Raw genomic sequence first — 26,915 nt, 5'->3', positions numbered from 1 at the left:
AAACGGCGCGACGAGTCCTAAGTCACGTCAAGCGAAGCGTCCTTGCCGAATCGTCACAGTCAGCTAGCTTCGCGTCGTCTAATGCTTGAAGGCCTGATCCACAAGAGATGCAATCAGAAACCAAAAGCGGCCGATCTTCTTCAATTTTACGAAATGCACGCGGCAAGTCATAGATGCCGGCTACACCGAAGTAACCGAAGACCGCCAAAACGTTGGCGGCCTTGCAGATAAGTCGTTACAGGGCAGCTCCAGCGGACTGCCCAGCACTAACAACACAAACTAGCTTCCGCGGCTCAGCGCTAATATGACGCAAGAGGCAGCATGGAAAATCGATGTTTCATCAATGACTTTAAAAAAGAAGTCTTCGCGATCTACCGCTGCTGGATCCAAGCCCGCCAATACTCACGGAAGACATTAAGAACGAGGCCCGGCAGCGCCAAAACACAAGCTAAAGCCACAAAGGCCTCGGAACAAAGCTGTCCCGACACTGCTAAGCTGCGATCGCTTAGTAAATTAAAGTAAATATATCGTCAATGAATCAATGGGGACGTCTGACAGGCTCCGAGTCGAAGCTGTGCATGGTCATTGTGCCACTTACAGATTCCTTCGTACTCTCCGGGCTTTCTCTCTCTTCTTCAGCCATGGTTTCCGCAAACTCTGGATTTTGTTCCAGCATGTTTTTGCCGTTCACCAATACTCTACCAAACGCTTTCCTCGACAATTAGATAGCTCAGATCGCGCTGCAAAGCATGTGGAAGACTTCCCGGCAAAATAATGCCAACCTTAACCTCGCTACAGCAAAGAGCTCGGCAGCTCGGCCGGCTTGGCGATGCTGACTTAAAATGCGACAGACGTCGCCACCGTCGCCATCGTCAAACATAGAGTTCCTTACACTTCCTTACACTAACTAGAGGGAAAGCTGAGGGCGCTGCACTTCAGCCACCATGGGCGCGCTAAGAATCATGGGCCGGTGTGCTACTTGTTGCGGGACAGTCGGTTTTTCTCGGGTACGTGGAGTGGCGTTACTGCGATGTTTCTTTTTCGTCATCATCATCATTTGAAGGTGCGTACATAGACTGCGAAAGCCATAGTAGCGAAGGCTCAAAAGCAGACGTCGCCAATAAATGGTTTTTGTTTCCCAAAATGCCACTAAAAACTTTCTTAAGTGATTGCACAACCATAAATATTTTTATAACGTTTTTTTATTTCAAAATTTGCCTATTAAGTGCGAAATATTGGTATTTGTGCTGCTCAAAACTAAGCCAATAGGAGAAAGAGCCATCGCTTATATTGGATAAATATCACACTGACATGCTGTTTCTCTCTCTCTTTACAATTTATAGTCACAATATTCAATCTTAGGGCATTATTTACGGTAGAACAACGTTTATCTTTGCATTAGTTTTGGCCAAAAGTTGTAGTTCTGCACTCGGTAGCTCACCGGCCCATGATGCTTTGAGCGCCCATGGTGGCTGAACTGGCCATCTGGAAGCTCCATGTAAACGCCCATAGACGGCAGCACAGCTTTCCCTCTAGGTAAGAGTAAGAAACTCTATGTCGTCAAAAGAACATTTTGCTACCCTCGCACCAGGCCGCCTCATTTGTCAGGTGTGTGCGCGTGTCATGCGTGTGTGAGTGTGTAAACGCGTGCGAAGTGGTGGACTGGCCGCTGCGCAGCACGTGGCGGCAACATGAAGGTAAAGGCGAAGGCGAAGCGTGGTACTAAACCAGTGAAAGAACCGGAAAAGATTAATCCATTTGAAGTAAAAGTGAACAGACAGAAACATGATGTGCTTGGCAGGAAGTCGAAGAGCGACCGCGGCCTTCTTGGTGTTTCTCGAAACAAGGCAATCAAGAAACGCAAGGAGACCCTACTGCAGGAATATGTCTTGCGGAATAAATCTAGCGCTTTCATGGACAAAAGGATCGGTGAATTCGACTCCGCCATGAATCGTGACGATAAAATGGCAGCCCGACTGGCCCAGGAGCGTAAAATTTCTCAGAAAAAAAGTGTCTTCAGCCTCAATGAAGAGGAAGAGCTGACGCATCTCGGCAAGTCTATTAACGATATGGCAACCCACGACGATCCTCGTAGTGACGACGAAGATCTCTACGACAAGCTCGGACAAGACTTCGCCGACAAGACCAATTTCGGGGGATTTCTCACGAAGGCCGATCCCAGCAGCGATGCAGCGAAATCGAGGAAGGAAGCCATCGAGAAGCTTATTGCAGAGTCAAAAAAGCTAAAGCACGAGAGGCAGGTTGAGAAGGACGAGAACTTCGAGCTCACTGAGAAACTTGACTCTGACTGGAAAGAATTTCAAGGTCTCCTAGCTGCTTCAAAGAATAAGAAGCCCCCCGCCGGAGACAAGGAGGCTAGCACGGATGACTACGACATGCTAGTAAAACAGCTAAGGTTCGCACCGTTGGCTGGGCAGGCCTCCGAAAGGGTGAAAACGGAAGACGAGGTTGCTCGTGAGGAGAGGAAACATCTAGAAAAGTTGGAGCAGGAACGAAAACTCAGAGCACTAGGGATGGCGGCAAAAAAAGAGGTTAATAGGCAGTTCACTTCTGCTGATGATCTGGACGACAGCTTCTATAAGCGTGTGCGCATCACTGGAATCACGGAGGCGAGTGACAGCGATGAAGAGGAGCAAAATGAGGAGGAATCTGGCCCTGTCAGTGTTGATTTAACGAAGACACAGAGTGACAAGAGCAGTTCTGAAGAGGAAGAGTCTGATGAGGATAGCTATGCCGATCTAAAATCAGACGAGGATGTTGGTAGTGACAGCAAAGTATCCGAGGATGAGACTAAAAACTTGCCACACAATTCGAACACAACAGCTCTGCCTGTCAAAGATGTTGCAAAGAAGCGCGAACCTTCCAAAGTGGACATAAAGTCTAAAGAGAAGTTTGAAGACCAGCAAAAGCCTGCAGCTGTTGCTAACGTGCCCGATACTGAAGAAGAGTTTTCAAGGTTGCTAGAAAAAAAGACTGCAGATGAAAAGTCTGCCCTCATCGGGCGAATGATTAATTCCAACAAAACAAGTGCAGCATCGCGCAAGAAGCTTGAAATGCTTTTTGTGTTCCTCCTTCAGCACATCAGTGACACAGCAGACGTGGACATACAGTTAGTAGATAAACTATGTCCTCATATATATACTTTGGTGCAGCTGTCCCCTTTAACCTGTGGCCGCTTCCTTGTTGATGTGATTTCTGAAAAGCAGGAGGAGCTTCAAGGCCTTTTAAACAGAAAGGCTAAATTCGGCGTGTCGTTCCCTAGTTTCAGTACGCTTGTGTTTCTAAAGCTTGTGGGGCAGTGTTACTCTGCTTCAGACTTTTCACATGTGGTTGCAACGCCAGCAATGCTCTTTGCAAGTCAAATGTTGACTTGTTGTGGACTCAAGGACCCTGCAGATTTCCTGCGAGGTGCCTTTGTTGCCAATGTATTCCTTGAATATGTGTCATATTCTAAGCGGTTTGCACCTGAGCTTCTCACCTTTCTGGCAAGGCTTCTTTGTCATGATGCCTTGAAGCTTGAAGATGAAGAGAGTGCAAAGGCTCTGAACAGCTGCGAGTTTAAACTTCCTTTGAAAGTGTTGGGGATCGACCAACTCAATTGGAACAATGACCTCAAGGTAAAAGTTGTCTATGCCAGCGTGAAGCTTGTTCAAAAATGTGCAAGTTTGTACGAAGCACTCCCTTCATACCCCGAAATCGCAGATTCCCTCTCGATCGTGTGCCAGAAGCTCATGGATGCCCCTTACCCAGAAAAACTGAAGGACTCGATAGGAAGCACATTGGCTCAGCTTGGCCGCAAGGTCGAACGCAAGCCACTTAGGCCCAGCAAGAAGCCACCGCCAATGAAGCAGCTTTTGGAGCCTAAATTCAGCATGAAGTTTGATGGCCGCAAGCACTTCACGGGAGGTGAGAAGAAAGTGGAGATGAAGAAGTTGAACTACCAGTACAAGAAGGAGATGAAAGGAGCTATGCGGGAGGTCCGCAGAGACAACCAGTTTTTGGCTCATCACATCCTCAAAGAGCGCATAGAAAAGGACGCAGAACGAAAAGAGAAGGTGAAGCGCATCTACAGGGAACTGGCCAACCAGGAAGGCGAATTCAAGGCTCTCAAGCGGAAGAAAGAAAAACTGTCTAATCGCATGTAAATAATTTAGTAGGCATCCAACATTGTACTGAACCTCATTTGAATTCAAAAGTCTGCATGTAAATATATGAATGTCATGCTTGCAGTGTTGGTATTTATTGAGTACTGTGTCGCTCTGTGGCGTGAAAAAGCTACTATGCGCTTCTGATGTGAGTGGCACTGAAGATGGCCACTGCAAGGAACATGCCTAGACAGGCATAGACTCGGAACTATTCTTACCTCGAATAAACCTGACGGAGATCCAGAGCACCTTTATTAGCAAGCTGAAAATAAGTAAATAGAGCATGCTATTAAGTTATAACATTTTTTGTGGTTTGCCTAATTAAAGCTTTTAGCTGTGGTATATGCATGCTGCACTTTCTTTTGGTCCAAAAACATTGATCTTGATCATCATCTCACACAGTGAAGGAATGGTTGCACGTGGAACTAAATATTGTGCTCAGTTGCTTATGTCTGCACCTGCACATTATACATGCGCAAGGTATGTAACGGCTAGTAATTAAGTGCATTCTGTAACCCTGTTACATCTGAAAATGTGAAAGCAAAATGCTACGAATCATGCTCTTTGGAACAGGGCCCCATATTTTCCATGTTTCGAAGCTGGACTCCTTTTCAGCTCGATCTTCTTAAGAACCAAAACCTGACGGAGCATGTTTTGCTCAAAATTCCATAACAAATGGCACTAGCAGCTTCACAGGACAGTTGTGTGTGGCATTACAATGGCACTGTACCTGGTGACAACTGTTTTTTTCCTTTTCCTCCAATATCTGTGTGCTTAATCGTATCATGTACCATCTTGCAATTAACTATATAGCATCATTTGCACAATGGCAGTGGATCGAAGAAGGCAAAGTCGGGTACACATGAAGCGTGTATAGCCAGCAGTGGTCTCGATCGAGACGTCAGTGCAATGTGAAATGGCTACGACTAACACAGCATTTGTAGATCAAAATACTTCATGCTTCAAAGCTACTCGCATTCACAAGAGAGTCTAGAGGTTTCTGTATTTATTTTAACTCCCACATGGTTTGGTTTCCAGAATAGTATGTTTTTCTTGGCTTGGTAGTTGGACTAGCACAGTGTTTAAAACATGCCCACGAATTGAGAAATTACAAGGAAGCACCTTCACTGCACTAATCCTTGTAATAATGACACAGCAGTGTGAGCACACCACACGGTGGGTGGTGCACCTTTCCCTTCCATCCAAAGTAAAGCCTTGCAAGGTCATAGCAGGAACCATAGTCGTAGAGTGCAGGATCCACAATGTCGATACATCCAGTCAGCTGAATACTTCTTTGCATATGGATATAGGCAGGACTGCTACAACTGTCGACTAAGGCATGACTATGGAAAGGATAGTTTGAGGTTATGTTAAGACGGAAACAGAGCAGCATGGATTACAGAACAAATTTACATCAGTGAAGATTAGCAGAATGGACTTTGGCAAGGCATGCAAGGTTGAGAACGGGTAACCCTGGATGTGACGTAAAAAGCAGATCTTGGAGCTGCAGAGTGTTAAGTGAGCAATTGAGTTAATTAGCTGTCAAAGAACGAAGTGTACATAACAAGGGGCAAAGGCAACATAACGCGGTAGAAGGACTTTTTGGTTTGTAGGTTGAATTCTCCGACCAGAGTGCATCGTGGATAAAGTCCGCAAATTCGCAACACTCCTCCGCGACAGATCTGCGTGAATGCCTTTTCCATGCTTCTGCATGCTGATTTTTGTTATTTTGATGATACGGATCGTTTTTCGACACGTAAAAATTCCTATCAACGAGACTATCCGAGCTTACTTTACTAGTTTATTTGTCTTAGTACAACATACTGCATAATCACAAGACCAGCGTAATGTCAACTCTACTCTGTTTTGTGACATGTTAGCACACAAAATGCGACTTGCAGCGCAAGAAAAAAACTGGGAAAGGCTTTTTATGAGCCCACCGTGAGATGTGTCAACACGCACAGTGCACATAGTGGCTTGTCGTTTGCAAGCCCATTGGCAGCCTTTACACACAATCTTATTAACTGCACAGGTTTTGTAGCACTTCGTGATGCAACAAAACACAGATAAGTAATGAGTGATGTGTTACAGTCGTGCCTCGTTATTATGACATTATTACCCCCGTTAGTATGGACAGCTCGAATTATGGACAACATTTCTGGAGACCAAACGTTTTAACCTATTTATGCCTTATTAATATGGAAGCTCGCTTTCCTTACAATGAACAAGAGGAAAATGCACAGAGCCCATTGGGACCCATGTAGGTCTCTTGCATTAATATGGACAGAAATGAGAACCCATTCTCTACTCCCCGGCCGAAATGTTTCATTTTCTGCACTTTGCGTGCTACTAAAGAAAGCAATTAGTAAGTGAAAATCATTAAGTAATGCCCACTTTCTTACCTTGTTTCACGTTTACAGTGCGAAGTTGCCTAGCTAGCCAATGCACCCTACCATTTTCCGTCTCGCATGAATGGCTGTGAAGAAAATTCTCTCAGCAGCTTGTGTACAGCAGAAGGTCAAATTAAGCAGCTTTTGGCCAAATGAATGCTGATTTTATGTAGTAGCAATTCGCGAAATGTGAACAGTTGTACGAGAAGTTTCCATTTATCCATAAGACGTCATAAGGCATATCTACCGCTAGACGCATCAAGTTACAATACTTTATTTCAGGCATAAAGGTGACCATGTTGGCTTGTATAGTTCCCCAAATTATGACTATAGCTTCAACTTCAGTGCCCACCATTAGAAAAAAAGCAGATCGATAATTATAGCTTGTGCTTTAATATTTTTATACACAATTCATTATTATGGACAACTTGCTATATGCACAGTTTTTATCCGGAACCAAAGTGTCCTTATTAACGAGGCAAGACTGTAAATGCATTCAAACGCACCTGAGATCACCTGCAGGACATACTTGCAATAGCCAACCTGTGCTGGCTAAGTAATCTTGAGAGCACACTCTTACCTTCCAGGTATGTTTATTTCTGTGCTCCCATGCACATATGGAGGCCACATAATTTTTACAATGATGCAGTGAAATTAATGATATCGCAATTCTAAAAGGTAGTGAATAAACTATGGTAGCATGTACAGCAATTACTTTGAAATAACTAAGCAGTGGAAGAAAATTGCAACTGTAAATCTGTAGCAGACAAATTTTTCGCATTTCTTTGTGTTTCTTAAGAAAAGTAACTCACCCGATGTGAAATTGATAGCTAGAATTTTTATATGCACTAAATTTCTGCTCACCACACTAATTAACCCATAATAATGCACCTAGTAGTCAAATGGCCCTGTTGTGGCCAAGGTTTAGTGACTACCGCAGGTTAATAAAGCTCTCATCAAGGAAATATAGTTCCCAGGTCTATAGAAACTTTCATGTAAAGAAAAAAAACCAGACAGTTTGGCCTCGATTCTTTTTTATTCAGGCTTAAAAACCATTCCACATCTGCAAGTCTATGCCCTCAAACGCTGCCTCCTTTATAAATTCGTTAGCATTGATCACCCACTCACTCATAAACACGGGCAAAAAAAAGAAGCACATTCTTTGAACAGGCATACTTGCACAGTATGCATTCCATACAGCATGTCACCATAACTAATCAAACAAGGATGCAATCTTGTTGTAAACGGCAAGTGTGAGCACTTCATAGAAGAGAACTAAATTCATAAACCTAACGAGGGACATTTTTGGTCTAGAAAAATAAAATAAAATGGTCATATAAAAGGGCACTTTTTGCCTTTCGGGATAAGTCACTAGAATCCCAACATGTCTATGACTAAATTTTGTAGAAAAGCTGGGAACGTTAGGATGAGCAAAACATTTATAATGCCACATAAAAAAAGATGAAAAAGCAAGCGCTCCTCCTACACTCAAGCCATTTCTTAATTAATCAAGACAGTGGAAAGCTCTTCTAGGGAAACGTACGCTATGTATTAGATTACACGTACAAGGCTTGAGGCAGCGTTATCACAGGAAGAGGCAAATTAAAGCTACTGTACATGTGCGCATCATGCAGATACACGCTGCGGGTATAAATATAAAGTACTTTACATGGAGCCCAATAGAAGAGAGAACGAACACTAAAAACAATAGGTCAGTTAAAAATAAAACGCCTTTCTGACTGCACGCACTGTAAGCATATACATATATATAATATTTGTATACTTCTGAATGAGGTATGCTACATCTATGTATTTATAGTATTTATAAGCCGATGTGGCGCAATACGTAGAAGCATTTGTCGAGCTCAGTTTTTGTTTTTTTTATCTCCGATGCAGAGACATCTGCAACATGTCAAAGGCTCATATATCATTTAATAACTTGGTGAAATGCACTCAATGCACCTCTTATATCACTTTCAGAAGTAGAGCAGTACATCCTTAAAGCGGTATCACTTTCACATCACCCGTCCCATTCGCTTGAAAAACTTGACATCCTGCCTCACAAAGTGATTCAGCAGATAAAAAAAAGGGGGGGGGTGGGGGGGGGGCTGAAAACAAAAATCTCAAGAAGACTGTACACAATGTTTTCCAAACAGTGCAGTTATATAACTGCACGCTATCGTGACCAACCAACTGAGTGCGTTGAAAAGTGAAATGCTTTCATCAAAATAGTTAAAAACTAGAGGGCACTGATTGAACCAAGCAAATAGTGTCCCTTTAAAAGCTTGATACACATTTTGAAATGCTCTCTCTCTTAAAAACAAGGTCTGGCAAAAAGTCAGCATAAAAAAAATGCTACCAGCACTTTGAAGACTTCAGATGAGCCTGACCATGGCAACCGAGCGGCAACAAGGAGAAATGGAAAGTAGCCGCAGTGTCCCTCGGTGGCTTGCCATAGCAAGCAGTCCTGTGACCTCGTGGACATTAACAATCACTCGTTCAGGGCCACTTCCCAAACGATGAGATGGCTACGTTCGCCCTTGGCTACACCCTGGTGAAGTTTCTTCTCCGCAGAAGTCCCAACGCCCGTCGCAATACGGTCACCACTTGAATCATCTTCTTCACCATCCCCTTTAAGAAGAAACATGAGCACTGTCAGCAACACACACTCTGTCAGATAAAGTTTCCAGATGCTCTCTCCATCAACTGTCTGGCCTTATTCTTGACAGAATAGCCCGGCTAGTTCACGGTCAATCATGCAGGTTCAGAAATTGGCGGCACCAGAGCTCGTGCATGATGCTCGAATTTTAGGTGCCTTGAAATTAAATACTTTCAGAAGCAACGTCTATTTTAATTTGCTAAGTAAAGTGCACTCAATGACTGCAGCCGATTACAAGGCTATTCTGTCAAACAATTCCAGAGCTGCCAACAACTTCTCCCGATTAGAGTGACAAAAATTTCTGAGAGCACTGTGGAATCTACACTACAGAAATGAGAAAGCCTGAGCATTGCTGGTGCACACAGTGCATCAAGTTTGCTCTCGTTATCATTATCAACTAAATGCACCATCATTATCATGGCTAATGCCATCATTGTCACTCTCACTAATTGCAGCGTCATTGTCATCGCTACTATATTCCTCAAGGTAGACAAGGAGAATTATGATGTGCGTTCCACGATCCCGGGCGTGGCGCAGTTGGTTAAAGCGCTCGGCTGGGGATCCGAGGGATGGAGGTTCTATTCTTGGTGCAGATAGGATTATTAAATAATTAATTACTAATTAATGACCAATTAATGTTATGGTATCAGCACTACTAATTTAATTATTTACGTTGATGTCGTCATCAGTTTTATTGACCAGACCCCTGCTGACTAAATTTTCAAAATTGCCGCCTAACCAGATGTGACGTCACATTAGCTATAGTGAGACGAAAATGTGTGACAGAATCGTGGCCTACAGTATGAGCTGTTAAAGGCTTTTGCCTTAACAAGTGCCTAGACAACTATGCCATGCCCCACGTGTCTGCCAGACATTTTTGTAAATGAACACTGTAGCAAGTTCAAGCACATGCAAAAATTAAACTGAACATAAGAGCAAAATGAACAGTAATAACTAACCAACTCTGAAGTCAATGTAGCCTTCACCGCCAGACAGAACAAGCATGCATTTGGGCGATGCATCTTCAGAACCCAGTGCTATGTCTGCAGCCTTTTCCTCGGGCGTCCCCTTCATGTCTGAGGAGATCATTCCGCCAGTGCCTGAGAAAAGGCAGAAATGGCAACTTTGTTACGGCAACTTGCAAGCGATTTCAAGACAGGGTTGATGCTATACAGTTAAACCTGGTTATAACGAAATTGTAAAATGCCCGCAATTTTTCGTTACTTCCAGGTTTTCGTTAAATGCAGTTTGCGCGTGAAAACCCAAAAGGACAATGTAGGACGAAAACCAGATTAAGAAGGGAAGCCAACTTAAAAGTGTTCACAGTAAATCAGAATTATTTGAAGTCATAGAAGCGGATGTTTCGTGATCGCGCGGATAGCGCGGCGCGACTGCGGCGGCAGCCTCCACCTCCTCTGCGGCTCGCGCGACGCGTCTACGAGGGAGCGGGGAAAGAGGGTGGAGAAGGATTGAGTCACTTTCGGCCCCCTACACCCCGCGCGCATGGCGCGCGCGCTCACCCACCCCCGTTGCCCATAGAAACCAACTCTGCCTCGTGTCGCCAACGCTCTCCGCTGTTCCCGCTACCGACACGCGGGAACCCAAGAGCAATCGCGTGGAAGCAATGGACACACACTGCTCGCCCCGTGTCTTTTTTTGTTATTTTTTGCAGCTTTTAAGCATGAACTATTATAGTGCCATATTCCGACAGTGAAAGCAGCGGAGACTGCTTCGTCTGCCACGGAGATGCGGCATCGGCGCTGAAACACGGCGCGTTGTATCAACTGCGGTCTCTCGTTGCTATAGTAGGCGTTCCTCTCACTTCAGTTTGTGTTTTATCGCCCTGAAACTTGCGAGGTTCTGACAAATTTCCACTAACTCAGCACTAGTTAAGAGACAGCTGGCACCGCGAGTTCGTTATATCAAAGTCAACTGCCGCAACATGTTCGTTACATGTTTTCAAATACATTCACTTCGTAATATCGAGAAATTCGCTACATGGAGGTTCACTACATAGAGGTTTAACTGCATTTGCAAATATTAAAGCACTGCTTTTATGCCAGCATTTGGACAATATTGTTGCCATAGTTTCAACGACGACCTCATTGTTATACGATAACAACCTGTGAAACTGCATGAAACACAGCATCAATTCTCCTATAGTATGCGTGCATGTTTGCATATGTATTAAAACACAACTTGTGTCCGCTGTGTGCCATTAGGCATATAAAACGCTACTTTAAGTCATATTCTGAAAACCAATTTTTCGAAGAGCTTTTACAAACCTCCACGAGCTTAAAATAAGCAAGCTCAAACAATAGACAACATCCAACAGGGGTACATTATTTTACAAAGGTAAACATTATGAAAAACTTACACTCTGACAAACAAAATCATCTCTGCTACCGATGTGTAAAGCCTCTCCATGCTAAATTAAACTGCAGCCTCAGGGACAGCAGAACGTTTGGGCACTTTACCTGTGGCTGTACAAGGAACGGGTACAACGGGTACTCACCGGGAACGGCTACAAAAAACTTGACCGCATCCCTGTGCCCATGGAAGGAGAGCTGTGCCTGGGCCATGGAGCAGTAGGGCACAAAGCTTCCCGTGGTGATGTTCTCGCGACTGTCACTGTACACCCGAACAACGGCGCCAGGCATCCGCACTCCGCTCGCTGATGGCGTGGTCGAAGCCGACGTCACTCCCTGTTTGTTCCCTGCTGGGACGCAAAAGGCGCAGGCAGACAGGTAAAGAGGCTGTCCCAATTGGGGCATCATAGTCTAAGCGCTGCGCACCTGGAACTGCTTAAACATGTGGATGTGAATGTCACCAACTCCAATGCCTTGTTAGCCAAACTGACTCCTAGTCAATGCAGTTAAGGCTTGAATGAAAACAACTTCAGCAGTAAATTGTTGGAACTAGGGGTGAAAGGAATCTGATGAGAAAGCCTACCTGATTCATGAGTAACAGCATCCTCACACTTCTAAACAACTTTTCTTCTTACCACTAGCATGACCATTAACAATTTAACATATGCAACGTTACAAGAGTTTGTGTTGCACCGTCAGCACATAGGAATGGACTACACCTGGCCACTGTTAAAAAATGTGTCAAGTAGGCTCTAGGAACATAAGGAGCTTGCATTTTTCTCAAAATGCTATGCCTCATCTTCCAATCTACTGTTGTACAAGCAAAAAAGAGCCACCACTTTCATGCAAAGATGTGTGAACATACAGAAAAGCACACAACACAACCACTGTCCCAGAGTTTTTTGCAATGACAAACCCTTCTACAGAAGCTATGCATCAAAAAGCCAAACAGAAATCTCTCCTCAGGCAAACGTTTGCCTCTATTCACCCCGTTTTAAGAATTCTGCAGATCATGAGGCAGAGGCACATTCACACTGTTAATGGTAGTCACCAAAAACGATGCCGAAATCTGTGGCTTACTTTCAGACAGGGGAACAGAGATGATGACGCCATTGCCAGTGCCCATCCAAAGTCGATTGCAGGAAATCAGCAAAGCCGTGATGCGCACAAATGAAAAGCCAAGCTTACCCGTACCTGAAAAATATACACAACCGGGCAAATATGCACTGAACACAAGACTAATATACGCTACTCTTCAAGTGAAAATTTTTCAATGAATTGCCCTTTGCATAATGAAATAAACAACGAAATGCAATGCTGGTACACATGAAAATTTCGAAACCAGAAAACGTACTCTCTTCCCATTCGTACATACACCTATGCGGACTGCCAATGCACAATGCTGATGCCAGATTGCCTGGAGAGCAAGGCCTTTAATGCTCCGCATTAAAAAGAGTGACAGCATGTAAATTGCTTTTGTGTTTCAATTTATGCCGACAACACACTGCCATGCAGAATTTTTAAGCACGAAATACTGAAGATGGTGTTACACCCTTCCCCTTTTTAAGGAAAGAAAATTTCATGAAACCAAAGCAAACTGTAAAGCTCAATATACAAGGTATCTCAATTTTGTAATAAATTTTAAGAAAGTTCTTCGGTTAAAATTGTCAGGGATGGTGTGCATCAAAATACTGCTAGGATGTGTTCACTAGCAAGCTGGTGAACTAATATCCAACAACTATTTTTCTAAATATTACCAGCCTCTCGGCACACAGCACACAAAACTTCATTTATTTTTTATTTTATTCTTCTAGAGTGCCAGTTCCAGACAGCTATCCACTGGAACCATAAACCACCGGGCATTAACAGAGATCAACATTTCATCTAAACAATGCAGAAGCAGCTTTGTTTTTAGTGCATTAGTCAGTAAAAAAAAAAAAAGTATTGTTTCATGTACTCACGTTTTTCAATCAGTCCACTTGTACCTACAGTAACTGGTATTAAAAATGCATAACACTGAATAGTAAACATGTATGTCTTTCTGAGCTAACATGTGTTTTGCTATCCTAAGCAGGAGGGCCAAAAATGATTTTTCGGCACACAAGTGCGGGACCCAAGTCCAGACCTCGGAGCAAACGATTACAGATTCGCATCATGCATGGCCAAACTAGGCAAATCCAGTAATCAAGCTTACTAGACAAAACTTGTTGCAATATGGAAACTCCGTGCACAGTTTCCTCAGAAACAACCCAGTGGTTGAGGCGGGAATATTTTCTAAATCCTTCATGATAAAATGCACAATACTACTGCATTCCTGTAGGCAAACCATGATGAAACACAGAGTCCGGTAACCCCGCCAATTGCTTTGACCATTATCGAAAAATTCAGTGCACAGCTTTCAAACAACATGGTCTTGAGAGGCAAAGTAAAAACCCATCCCAGCTGGCATCATGCTCGGGCTCAGGGACGAAAAAGGGCAGGACTCGCAGACTCGTGGGCAAACACCGAAAAACGAGGGAGCGCGCCATTGTGGCAAACAAAAGTAAACTCGCGTAACATATTTATGAGTGTAGCATCGACCTAGCTTGCAACCACTCTGGCACACAAGGTGAAAGGAAAGGTGAGGAGGGTAGTTTTTAGTCGCTGATTATCGCAGGTGTTGCACAAGCTAGATCAAAATATTTTCAGGAGGAAGGTGGGTGGTTCAATATTTATCGGTATGCTGGCATTCCTTAGTCTCCTTGGTGACCGTTTCTGTGGCCCTTTAAACACGAATAGAATTCACCCATAACAAAGCCAGGACTGGGTTCTCCATTCCAGGTCAAAACATTAATCAAAATCCCTTAACAGAACAAAGTTGTTTCTGCTGCTTGTATAATTTGGTCATGTTTTTGACAAGTGAGGAAACAGAAAAAACTAACTTGTGCACTTAGTAGACTGAAAGAATTTTGTTTTTGTTTTTTGGTTTATGGGGTTTAACATTCCTAAGCGACTTAGGCTATGAGAGACGCCGTAGTGGAGGACTCGGGAAATTTCGAAAACCTGGGGTTCTTTAACGTGCACCGAGATCGCACAGCACATAGGCGCCATGCTTTCCACCTCCATCGATAAGCAGCCGCCGCGGCCGGGATTCGATCCCGCATCCTTGGGCACTACAGTCGAGCGCCCTAACCACTCCACCATTGCTGTGGGGCACTGTAGACCGAAAGAAGGCTATGCTAGTGCTTTTTCTACATAAATCGATGCAGAATGAAAAAAATAAACACCAATAAAAAAAAAATGAGCAGTGCGAGGGCAAGAACTGCTAGAGAAAGTCCAACTGCAAAGAAGGCTGCATACCCAGCATCTTGGAAACGTAAGGCTCGATGTCAATATCCTGAAGGTGCTGGTACGTGTGGACGTTGTATAGCCGCAGTGTACTGTCAAGCCGTATGGTCACCCATACTCCATCGCCAACCCAGGCCATCTGTCGAATCTGGCTCTCCTTCCGCGGATGGGCATCAAAGGAGTGCTGAAAGCCACACGGGAGATGGTATTTCATGGGAATACAAGATTCCTCAGACATATGTAAAAATAAAAAAGAACAGCAAAGCAGTACAAAGAGCTGAAAGGAACTGAAATCTCCACACAAAAGAGAAGCAACAAATAAAACAGAATACAGCTTGCACAGAAGTGTGAACCCCTGTAACCAGGTGTTGAGCAAAATGACGGAACAAAAGGAATGCACAAGTGGTCAAAGGTGCGCAATAGTTTACCACACGCACATTATGGCGTTCTGTTCGTCCTGTCTGTTCTTACTTTTTTTTTTTTTTTTCTATTAGTGTGTCCAAGCGCCGAGAACCAGTTTCAAACAACCACTTTGCTTTTGCCCCTTCTCTTTATATGCTAACGTGAAGCAAACAACAACTCTGAACTGACCTCCACGGTAAGTGTCTTGGGGTGGACAACATGTATCCTATTCCTGTATCCACACCAGACTTTTGTGTGCGCGACCGTCATACACCGTATAGAATGATGTGGTTTCCCAAGGTCGAGTAGGTGGTAGTTCCTCAGGTCCCATTGGCCATCTGTAGAAGACGCAATGATATTAGCAAGTCCTGAAAAAAGGTGTGCATAAGGCATCATCCCCCCTCCCCTAAAAAAGCCAACTTCAAAAGAACGGCCCTCAGATTTCAAAGTCAGATTTGTTACATATACAAGAAATCTGAAGAAATGTAAAAGAGAAGCCTAAAATTAGCATAATGTGGTATCAAAAACTAGGCCATTTATTACTAAGCTATAGTATGCAATCAGAGTGCAATATGCATTATGCCACATTACGCTCAGCATTATTTACAAGGCATGCAGTTTGATAACAGTACATTAAATGCAATAAACCATAAGAGGCATTAAAGAAATTAAGATTTCCCTCTGAACATTAGCTTCTACGCAGCTTGTAACCTACCACAGCATTAGCCATGCAATAAGATATGTATCCAAAGACTAAACAGCTATCAAAAGGCTCTATTTGAAAAAGCGCCTAGGCTGCAATGAAATTGTTTTCCCAACTCTTGCAAAGCATATATTTTTCCACCTGACTGTGCAGCTTTTCTTCCCTAAGCTTAAAAAAAGTAGTATGGTTTCTAGTCGCTAAAATATGTTCAAATGCAGCATACCTTGTTTTCGGTGGAAGATCGCAACAGTGCCATCAGCCAAGGCTGCAAACACCCGGCCTTTGACATGGCTGAAAAAGATTTGCGAGTAAGGAATTAACACAGTTTAGCAACAGAGGAAGGCTGAGAAGAAAAGTAATATGGTTCATTGCAGTTAGGACTGGTAGGGGTGGGAGGGGGGGGGGGGGGGGTACGTTTTGCTACTCACACAATACTTAGTACTGAGTCGCACAGCTTCACAGAGTCGATGCACACCCTCCACTGTGCCACAGAAGAATGAACGTAGATGCTGAAAAAATAAATAAATAAGCAAACAAAGATATATTTAAACCCAATTGACTTGTTAACTGGTCCTTGAAACAAAGGTGGCAAGAATTGCACACAATGGTACTTGAAGCAGTTAAATGGCAGAAACAGGGGCAGACGACACCGTACTCATGCAAGGCTTTAGTTTTCACATGAAATCAAACTGAGTTGCATTCGTAGGCACGTTGCATTCATGCTAAAGAGGTACTTCCACAAGGTGTAAGCAATAAATCTTACAACTGAAAAAAAGAAAATTGCAAAAAGAGGTGATAAGAGAAGGATGCAAAGTATTTTGGAATGTACTTTTTTTTTTCATGGAGTAACACTATGTTTTTACTTTACCCTAGTTGCCACACAGCATCTTCAGGTTCATATCACTAACAACTGATATACGTAGTAGTAAAGACCCTGATATAGTAAAGATTTCTGCCGGTTCAAGTGACTTTACTATATAAGAAGGTTCTACCTAAACTAGGACTTTGGTTTATAGCTGGGCACTTTTGAGCTCTGCATCATGCAAGTTCCACCAAGAGAAAAGCATTTTTTGTGTAGCTCATGGTACTGCTTGCAGCACTGACAGGTGTCAAATGAACTCTCCTGCATTAAGGAGCTAGCCTTGATGGCAAAATGACTAAATAGACGATCTCCCCAGGATCAAAAAAGAGAAAGAAAACACATATGCAAAATCCATACTAGAAACAGCCCAACTGAACTGCTCACATTCCATTCTGGGATCCCAGCCACATTGTGGGCAGCACGCTCGACATTTTCTCCAGCTGATCATACGCCAGGTGGTTGTCAGTGGGCAAATCTGAGATGCCATCTTTGACAATGTCAGGTGGGGCGCCTTCATTCAGCAGCACCCAGGGTCGCCGAGCGCCACCTGCACGGTCTTTGCTGCCTTGGCCACCGCTTCCTGTCGACGCCGAATCTTGGTTGGAACTGGAAGCCTTGGCAGCTCCCTCTAATTCTTCCAGAGCTGGGCAGCAGATGGGTAAATGCCAGGTCACCTCTTGAGCTCAAATAACAACATTTCAGTGTAGTAATCAAAATGTGACACAAAAAGTGCTAATGAATGAGATTAACTGCATCTTCCTTTGCTTAACCACCTGGGGATCATTAACATGCGCTGTCCAACAGGGACGCTGCCTCTCCACTTTGATGGAGGTGATATACCATCGAAATTACTCCGCAGCCCTCTACTACAGCTCCTCTTTCATTCTTTCCACTTTCACTCCTTTCCTTTGCACGGTTCAGGTGTCCACAGAAACAAGTGTGACAGATACTGCGCCTTTCCCTTCCTGTGAACTAATTAAATGGACAATAAGCAGACAACATCAGAAGATTGTGGCCCAGCAGTTGTAAAAGTCATCTCTGGAAAGACACAGAAGATTCAGCAAATACCCAGTCATCTAATATAGTTCTATCAATAAGGGTAATGTGTATAAAATAGATGATTCAGTTCAGTTTGGATAGTTTAAACTCCATTCTGCAGCGTCTAACACAACCTCTAAGATGCACATAAATTTTTTTGCCAGTTTCAGCCCGAGGTGAATCCAGTGACTTCCTTGGATTCAAAGAATCTGAGAAGCAGCCTTCGGAAGCACTTACCGTCAACTGCCTCAGCAACTCCTCCAGCTGCCTCCTCCCCTCCTGGACGTGAAGAAAAGGAGATGTTTGTATACTAAGTAACCATTTACCTTAGCACCCCTCCATCACTATTACAACTCAGGTGATGGGCACAGAGCGTAAAGGCTTGTCACAGCAATAACAAGCTATCCTGCAACAAAAAAAAAAAAAACCCTAAACCTGGTATCTTCAATTGCTTTTCACACAATCTGAGTTTTTCCTATTCCATAAAATTATTCAAAAATACTCAATTCACAACCAAAACTTCAATATTTGCACAGCTCTGACAGCTACGCCTTTGGAACAAGCTAAATGCCCTTTCAAGCAACTATACAAGATATTATATGAAGGAGCACTGAACGAGAGTAAAGGAGGTACGCCTCAGTTCGCACGTAGTGCCAACGTTGTCGAAAAGTTGGCATTACGTGCGAACTGAGGCGTACCCCCTTCACCCTTGTTCAGTGCTCCTTCATATCGCGTAAACAATCTTCTTCCTCTTGTTCTACCTGGATACACAAGATATTAGTGACATATGCAGATGGCACATCAAATGGCTTAGCATCAAAATGCAGAATACTGAAGAGCACCCTACACGGAAACAATACTCACTCTCCTTTGGCGGCGATGACGGCCTGCTAACGGGAGCCGGGGCACTCTTGACAAAGATAAGCTTCCCAACTTTGGGATTTCCATCCTGGTCCTTAGCTGCACTTTGGGCTTCAGTCGTCTTGGAGCTGGACGACACATCCTGTTGGCTTGCATCAATCATCTCATCCAAGCCAAGTTTGTTAAACTCTTCGTCCACAGGGTAGTCAGTCTCCTTTGCACCTGAGCATACAAAGAGATGAGAAACTTACTTGTTTTCCACATTTTCACGAAGAATCATGCTAAAGATTTCAGGAAATGCAATAGAGGCCAAGGGCATTCAACTTTGCTTTACTCTCTCACCTGGCACTGAAGCTATGCAGAGAAGGTGGGAGGGGCAGACATGAAACGTGTCCAGGATGTCTGCTGGGTTGTTGGCGTCTATGACGTACACTTCACTGTTCTCCCGGGTTGATGTGCAAATCCAGACAAGTGAGGAGAGCCGCTGAGCCATCTCTTCTTGCTCCCTTCGTTCTTGTTCCTGTTGCTGCAACAGCCAGGAAAGCAAGAAAATAGAAACGAAAGAATTAGGCACAGACACCTAAGGACTACTTATGTGAAGGAATTCGAAAGCCTTATTTTCATGTCCTGTGGGTAAATGTGTTCTAGTGAAGATTTCGACTTGTATTGAGTTCTTGTTGCTGGTGTTATATTTGGTGCACGTGTATGCACACTGAACATTGACTGGCATGATTCAAGCAGCGTCTGGGAGCCATAATTGCCAAAACCTCGGTTCAAAGGCATCAGGACTGTACGTAACTGAATACTTGTAAATTAATTACATTCTTTAGTAATTCTGTATTGTATTAATTGGTCTTTTCTTATTTTCAATGATTAACATTCAAGGTAATTCAATTATTTTCTTCAGTAATTCATCACCAATTATCATTACATCTGTGCAGAAAAGGCTACAGGGGCAAAGCATCTATGACGATATGATTACATCAAATGTTTCAGCTGTACAACCATGCGCATGGCTGCCTGGCATGCCGTGCTCTGGCCAAATGCGTGCCTAGTGAACGACATCGTCAGGAGATCCACCAGTTTTTGGCCAAAGAATTCAACTGGCCTTGTTACGGTTCCACTCTAGAAGCTGCCTCTGATGTTCCAAAGAAAGCAGCTACATGACTGTTTAAGGTTTTAGCGGCCTTACCTGCATCGTTTCACCGAGAATGTTTGGTTTATACGGCTTAGCATCCCAAAGTAGCTCAGGTTACCAGAGACACCGCAGTGGAGGGCTTCGAAAAATTGGATTCTTTTATGATGCACCACGCTCTTTGCCTTCGTCAAAAAGCAGCAGTGATGGCCAGGATGGAAACGCCAGAACTGAAAGTGGCTACCACTTCCAGTTCCGGCGTTTCCACCAATCAAATGGCTCGAAATACGGACCCTGAGCACCAGCCGGCACGAAGCGCTTGCAATGCCAATGCCTTACCCTGATTTCAAGCTCAAGTCTGTCAATGTCATCAGAAGGTGAGGGCGCGTCGGCCTTTTGCTCCTTGTAGAAAATGCTAGCGCCAACAATGGTGCCCCCGTCTCGCGTCCGCCCACCTGTCAGGTTCACACCAGCCGCGCACCAGACCTGCAAAATAAGGGCCACACGTCACTTTCCCGCCAACACACTTGCATGCGACGCAAAAATCTCAGTCCATGGCAGCGCTCAGAATGCGTGAAAACAGGAATACTTTGTGCTTAGCAATATCATAGTACATGAAGAAATGTATCAGTGTAGCACCCAGCCCCCCCTTCCCTTCTCCCAAATAAAGTTGTCACAATCAGGCAATGTTGCATGTTCGTGGATCCTTTTTTTTTTACCATTTATTTCAATTCTGTAAGCATTTGTTTGTTTTTTGGTGCCGCCAATCAGTTTTATTTATTAGATGTTCATCTCTCACTCATGATTAGATTTCTAACCCCAGAGACAAAAACATAAACAGCTGCAGTCATAACAAACATTCCATCTCCTGTGGGCCCTCAAGAAACCCGTACAAGCAGCTCGTGAACTTCGTTCAATAACCCTTGCTATAACGCAACACTGACGCCCTCAGAAACTGACAGTGAGAGTTGCATCAAAAAGCCTGCTCCAGAGTTTTGTAAGGTTTGCTCTGAAAATAAAATAATGAAATAAAAAGAAAAAAGCATGCCACTTCCGAGTACCTCCCGTTTCATACCTTCATTGGAGAGCTGGTCTCCTGGAGTGGACGGCAGAAGACTGGCACCGGCACTGGGACGTGGGATGGTGCACCCACTGGTCGGTGCGTAGCCGCACTCAGTGGGGGCTGGGGCAGGTCGAGCTTCACAGGGGTCGTCTTGGTTGGCAGACTCCAGCCGTACGCTTGAACCCGCCCATCCTCCTTGCGCACGTGGGCCCGCACCTGCTTGTACTGCTCCCGGCGTTCGCGGGCACGCTGTGCCTGGAGCCGCTCTGAAGCCCTGCACAGTATGAAAATACGAACTAAAATACCACCCAGAACAGAATGTTAATCTCGTTTAAAGAAAGGAAGAAACTCTTCAGGTAGAGTTGTACACCATTAATAAGGCCCCCATTAAAATGGATGAACAAAATTACGAACAATATTTCCGACAGATGAACATTTTCAATGCATCTGCACCTTCCTAACGAAGAAACTTGCTATCAGGACAATGAACAGATAGAAAATGTAACCAGGGCTAGGTGTATCTGTCCTCTGCAAGGAGAAAATGTCAGCCATATTATTGTCCACCACCATATCGTGGTGGACAATAAAACATGAACTATGTTCAAAAGGAGGCCGCAATCACAAAGCTTTTTTTTTTTTTTTTCTTCGCAAATTGTTATAATGAATAACTCACTATATGGACAGTTTTGCTCTGGAACAAACATGTTCATATCATGCCTGAATACTTTCAAAAACAATGCCACACACAACAAAGAATTCAAACAATTCCAAGAATGCAAACATGAATGAATAAATAAATAAATGAGGCAGCCCTGTGACATAACCAGTGGAACTGCCCATGATATGAACCACAAGCATAAACAAATAAAATAAAAAGTATAGAGTAAGTTCAGCAGCCACAATGCTGCAAAGCTTGACTCAATGTCAACTAACTTAGCTAACCATCTTAGCTAACCACCTTTATAGGGAAGCTGAAAGGCTTTTTCGACAATTTCTCGAGATGCATGCATTAGAATATATGAATCATGTAAATTAAGCTCACGAAGTGGTTTTGTACTACCATTTAAAGTTATAATGTAACCTACTATTAAAATCGCGACAATCCTCAGGCTTCTCCTCAGAGCACTGCTGCAGTGTGGTGAAACTAATTGATCACGCCATTACGGGTGACGTTTTGAATTGAACAGTTTTCGCCCAATCATTTCCGTGAGTCGCCCTATGCCGCCGAACAACGCCTCGCGACCTTTACCTTCATTGGCGTTGGTCTTCTTCCTCAGAGCAAACGTTTCTGCATTGGAAATGCATCACCACTAAAGATGACGTCATCAACGGTGTCTCTAGTCGTCACAGTGTACTGCGGAGAAGCTTGAATGCCGAAATAATTTTATTCGGCGATTACGTCGTATATTTGAATGCTAGCGTAAAACGGCTTGGCATGATTTAACCTTAGCCTTCACGCATTCGACTCCTTTAGTTTAGTTGAATTCTAAAACCGATTCAGCTTCCCTTTAATCACAGCTCTGCACAACTGGCGACATATATTTAACATGGCAATTTGTTGACAGTCACTATTAAAAGCCATGCTCTATAGAAATTGATGCTTATCTCCCAACACGTACCATGAAACAATTTCTGAGTCGTGAAAGCAACGCACTCAATTTTAGAATCAATTCAGCTCCAAGTTTTCCACAGCAAATTTGTGAATGTTGAAAATTTTATTTTTTTCTGAAAAGCTATCCGACAAAATAACTTTACAACAATGGTTACCATCTAAAAGCCAGGTGGCACAATTCAGGAACAGTCATATTGGGGACACCCTTAAAAAAATGTTTGTTAAGTAAGAATCAAAAAATGGCCCCCATTTTTCTCTTTCGGAAGAGGTTCTAGGAATGCAATGTGCAAATGTGATCACCCCCCTTCCCCTCTAGCACCCAGAGAATTTTCCCTATATCTGCCCCTGCCAAAAGCTAACACGAAGTACCTTTAATCAAGCCACAAAATGCATCAAAAAAAAAAAGAAGGGGGCAAAGAGGGCACATTCCAGGCAATTTCAAAGAATCACCACAGACTGTTATTGCCTGCTATCAAAGGTGCAAGACAGAGGTAAGTGGGCTTACATACGCTTGCCCGCTATCAGAGGTGCAAGACAGATTCAAGAAAGTTGAACTTCCATTTTAGTGGTAGGTGGGCTTACACATACTTCCCCATTGACCTGGCATCCAAACAAAATAGAATGCGGACTTACAGATCACTGTCAAGGAAATCAAAGCCTCGGTGTTTCTCTCCTAGCCTCTTCTTCCGCATAGATTCCAGCGCAGGGCTCAGCCTCGTCGAAGGAGCGTTGTAGCGAACGTTCACTGTCGACACAGGCTTCTGCTGAGGCTTGTCAGCAGCGCTGAACAAGTTGCTGAAGCTGCACAAAAATACCAACTCATGGCACACATACAACAGCCGACAACACCCCTTGGACGTTAAACACTATAAATCAAACCAAACCAGATATATTACTTGCTGTCAAGCGCCATTCTCTTACCAGGGCATATGGAGAGTGAATTCAATGGCAACACAGCACTTGACATCTATAATGTACTAATCTTGGGCTTACCAACTACCTTAATGATGTATAAAGTACTTCATGCACATACATAAATGTTTTAACTTTTGCCAGTAGTTAGATACACTGCAAGATACAGCAAAATACAGATTTATAAAGACTACGAAATGCACTTAAATGTGAACAGTGAACTTCAAGAATAATACAGCTCACATAGGTCCTGCTTTATGGTTTAAATGTCTGACATGATTCATAGCTTTTTTTTTTTTCATTCATAGTAGAAACTAGTCCAATCAGGAGCAGGTGAGAGGCCACACAAGAATCTAAAAAATTCTGCCTCACATACGACTTGGAGATCAGAAATTACAAAAGAAAGGTGTCCTTGAAAGTGCATCTGCATAATAAATTTAAATTTGCCAGTGGGAAAACATCTTTTTCTCGCCCCGCAGAGTGACAGCTTATATAAGTGGAGGGATTAGTTTGGAGCCATCTATAATGCCCCTCAACATAAAACAAAACAGCAATGCTATTTCAGTCTAACTTGCAATTGCTAACGAATGCTCATATTCAAAGAAAAATCTAAACACCAATTTGAATGTGTGAGAAGCCAAACAAAAAAAAGTGCAAGCAAGCAAATTTATCACAAGGTAAAACAGGTGCTTTGCTGAGCTAAAGATATTTGAGAGGTAGTTAGCAAGCGGAACTGCAGTTTGCTTGATGAAAACAAAAGAGAAAAAAAGACGCAAAGAACAAGGTCATTCAGCCATGCTGAAGAAAAGCCAAAAAGTGCAAAGAAAGGGGGAAACAATGCAATTGCCAGCACTGCACACTGTTGCGCAGCACAACAATAAGCAGTACTCACTTTGTGCTTCAAGTGCGTATGCGTGAGAATGAAAGGGAAGAAAGAAATTCCGCCACCCGTCAAGATGAAGAAGCAGCACAAGCAAAACACTAGACAGGTTATTCATCTCAAGCACTGTGCCATACATGTCAATAACTAGAGCCTTTGTAAACATTTGCTGATATATACCCAAGATTCAAGCTGCAGAGAGATATGTCAAGTATTGCAACAGTTATAGCTGTCCACCAAACCCCACAGTAAACCCTATACACTCAAGAAATGTTCAGAATATAAACATGCATTATATAAAGTGTTCTCTCTCTCTCTCTCAGAATATAAACAAATCATCCTGATTTTTCCTCAACCGGCACCCCTCGGCCAGCTCCCCAAACAAAAAGTTACATATTTGTGCCAGCCTTCAATAAAAGCCACAAGGCTACCGCAAGGCTAGCACAATGCCACCGTTTCAGTAGCCTTGTGGCAGAGTATCCGCTTCTCATTAAGCGGCATTCACACAAGCGCTCAAATCCCTCTCTAAGCGAGGGTGACTATGCTGGCGTCACGCCTTCAAGAAGCTGCTGAGCGTCGCAGCTTCCGGTTTTCCGCCGCCGGCCGCCGTCTTCTGGCTGGGGGACATCTCAGCCGGCCGGCGGCGGGGGCGTCTACCCGAGTCCCCGAGGGCGGACGAGTTTGTTTATTTTATTTTGCTTGCTTTTCTCACTGAACTTGTTTCCCTGACTAGCAAAGAAACGTTAGTAGGTCATAAACGCCTGTCTTGTGTACTTCTCTGCTTGAATCAGTCGACGTCTCTCTTCGACGACTCTTCATCGCCCGTGTGAATGTGCGAGTTCGGGAGCGGGGGCGAGTCTGCCCAGCCAATGACATCATACACCTCTTTTCCACATCCATCCTCATCGGAATCCCCCATGTGGATCCCGCTTTAGGGAGGTACCAGGTTCAATCCCTGATGCCACCAAGCAACCACCAGTTTTCTAATGGGTACAAGACTTTTCCCGTCCTGGTGCTCGCTTCTTCTGAGGTGAAATGCTTGGAAAAAGGGTCATCGACCAAACTGTTGCGCTGATGGGTAAGTGATTCGTTCTGCCAACAAACAACCTTGAGTCTGCCTCATGTTGCAACAAGCCCATCTACCCCCCCCCCCCCCCCCCCTTTTTGTTTTCCTTACTGCTCCTTTGGTACCACTGATTGTTTGAAGTTCATTGTGAGAACCAAGGCAGTGGGGTACCAACCACTTTTTCAGGCTGCGAGATTGTTCAAAACTGAACTTTGGCCCACCGCAGCAGGGTTTAAGGAGCTTCTCCCAAGCGCACATCCCATTATAAAGTTGAGTGCCAGGCCGCAGGACACTACTAGTACCCAATTTTGGCCTATGGGTGTCCAGTGGTGGGCTTCAAACCAATTAACTCCTGCAGCTAAGACTAGCGCTCTAACCACTACGCCACGTTAAGAACATACCCCCAAAAGCACCGCGGCTTGTTATAGTAAGTTGGGTGCCATGGCAGACGAGCTGTAATAAAGGAAAAGTATAGCTAAAGGCAATCATTCAAAGAAAAGTATAGCCAAGAACGATACAAACACCTGCCGCAATGGCTCAAAGCCTACGGGGTCCCACTACTGAGCTCAGGGCTAGCAGCAACGATTCCTAAATGCAGCAGCCATATTTCAACGAAAGTGAAATGCAAAACCACTGTGTGCAGAGATAAAAAGCTTTCGAAAGTTCATAACAAGAAGCCATCAGACAGTCTATGCTTCCATTATCACATGCCCTCACAGCTCCAGTGCTCAACTTGTGAGTATGCATCTGCACGGCAACTCACATTTTCCAGATGGAGGAGCGGTTCTTCTTAGGATCCGCAGTGGGGTCAGTACGCGATGCTTTGATCATGCCAGTCCACCGTATGGCCTCCTGTAGCTCCATGTAGCGTTCCTTGTACTGGTTCCTCTCCATGAGTACACGAGCCATCTCCACGCGAGTGAAGCGCTTCCGCTGGGCCATTGGCACATCTTCTTGCTGCAGGTAGTGAAACACAAGGCATCGGCTCTCATCACAAGAGCTTCATAAGCACATTAAGACACACTCCCAAGTAAGAAGAGAGGCCGGTAACCCAAGCGGTACTAACAATTGGCACAATGCGGTAGTATGTTGGCAAAGAACTTGCCCCATGTTGGGCCGAGGTTGGCTAACACGGTACCTATATTGGGCCAATGTACTGTGCTACCTGGGATATGAAGCAATTATGTGCACAGTGTTTAAAGCTTGCCTAGAAAGACTATGTAGTTTGCACTCCACATCAACAGAGCACTACCCAGTGTTTCCTTTCCAAGGTGAAACCAAATGCACACAGAAATAAAGTAAACTCATGCAAGAGTGGTGCATTCACCTCAACATTTTTCTGTGCTTTCAACCTGTTTGCATGTTTTTAGCATTGCAAATATCCTGCAACTATGTCACTCATAATCCTCTCCCTTTCTCCCTGCTGCCACACAATATAATTAACTTGACACACAAACAAATTACCACGCA

The 26,915-nt window shown here is 43.9% G+C and overlaps 3 protein-coding genes across 7 annotated transcripts in view; 1 reads left to right on the top strand and 2 right to left on the bottom strand.

The window, feature by feature from the left end:
* LOC146191225 (SWI/SNF-related matrix-associated actin-dependent regulator of chromatin subfamily A member 5-like) overlaps window positions 1-844 on the bottom strand; it is a 30,217-nt gene extending 29,373 nt beyond the window's left edge. Inside the window, exon 1 of the mRNA XM_084601718.1 lies at window positions 599-844. Within this exon, the coding sequence (XP_084457844.1) occupies window positions 599-676 (78 nt within the window). The 5' untranslated portion in view covers window positions 677-844. The remainder of the gene's footprint in view (window positions 1-598) is intronic.
* A 737-nt stretch (window positions 845-1,581) lies between these two features.
* On the top strand, window positions 1,582-4,250 carry l(3)07882 (Nucleolar protein 14 homolog l(3)07882). Its single transcript, XM_084601717.1, has one exon. The coding sequence runs from the start codon at window positions 1,692-1,694 to the stop codon at window positions 4,164-4,166; it is 2,475 nt and encodes an 824-aa protein (XP_084457843.1). The 5' UTR covers window positions 1,582-1,691; the 3' UTR covers window positions 4,167-4,250.
* A 3,323-nt stretch (window positions 4,251-7,573) lies between these two features.
* The window catches only part of syd (JNK-interacting protein syd), a 36,868-nt gene continuing 17,526 nt past the window's right edge, over window positions 7,574-26,915 (bottom strand). For 4 of the 5 annotated variants that reach the window (XM_084601714.1, XM_084601711.1, XM_084601715.1 and 1 more), the window contains 16 exons: window positions 26,209-26,402; window positions 23,221-23,388; window positions 20,988-21,249; window positions 20,252-20,398; window positions 19,120-19,303; window positions 18,781-18,999; window positions 18,154-18,195; window positions 17,263-17,521; window positions 16,445-16,525; window positions 16,240-16,307; window positions 15,503-15,651; window positions 14,924-15,095; window positions 12,665-12,778; window positions 11,731-11,934; window positions 10,175-10,315; window positions 7,574-9,187 (listed from right to left, as the gene is read on the bottom strand). In XM_084601714.1, coding sequence (XP_084457840.1) covers window positions 9,048-9,187; window positions 10,175-10,315; window positions 11,731-11,934; window positions 12,665-12,778; window positions 14,924-15,095; window positions 15,503-15,651; window positions 16,240-16,307; window positions 16,445-16,525; window positions 17,263-17,521; window positions 18,154-18,195; window positions 18,781-18,999; window positions 19,120-19,303; window positions 20,252-20,398; window positions 20,988-21,249; window positions 23,221-23,388; window positions 26,209-26,402 — 2,544 coding nt within the window. In that variant the 3' untranslated portion in view covers window positions 7,574-9,047. The remainder of the gene's footprint in view (window positions 9,188-10,174; window positions 10,316-11,730; window positions 11,935-12,664; window positions 12,779-14,923; window positions 15,096-15,502; window positions 15,652-16,239; window positions 16,308-16,444; window positions 16,526-17,262; window positions 17,522-18,153; window positions 18,196-18,780; window positions 19,000-19,119; window positions 19,304-20,251; window positions 20,399-20,987; window positions 21,250-23,220; window positions 23,389-26,208; window positions 26,403-26,915) is intronic. The other variant, XM_084601713.1, reaches the window with a different exon arrangement.

This window comes from Amblyomma maculatum, chromosome 4, assembly GCF_055883805.1.
Source record: "Amblyomma maculatum isolate TAMU_Amacu chromosome 4, ASM5588380v1, whole genome shotgun sequence".
In the NCBI taxonomy this organism is placed as follows: domain Eukaryota; kingdom Metazoa; phylum Arthropoda; class Arachnida; order Ixodida; family Ixodidae; genus Amblyomma; species Amblyomma maculatum.
This window is presented reverse-complemented; position numbering and strand designations above follow the sequence as displayed.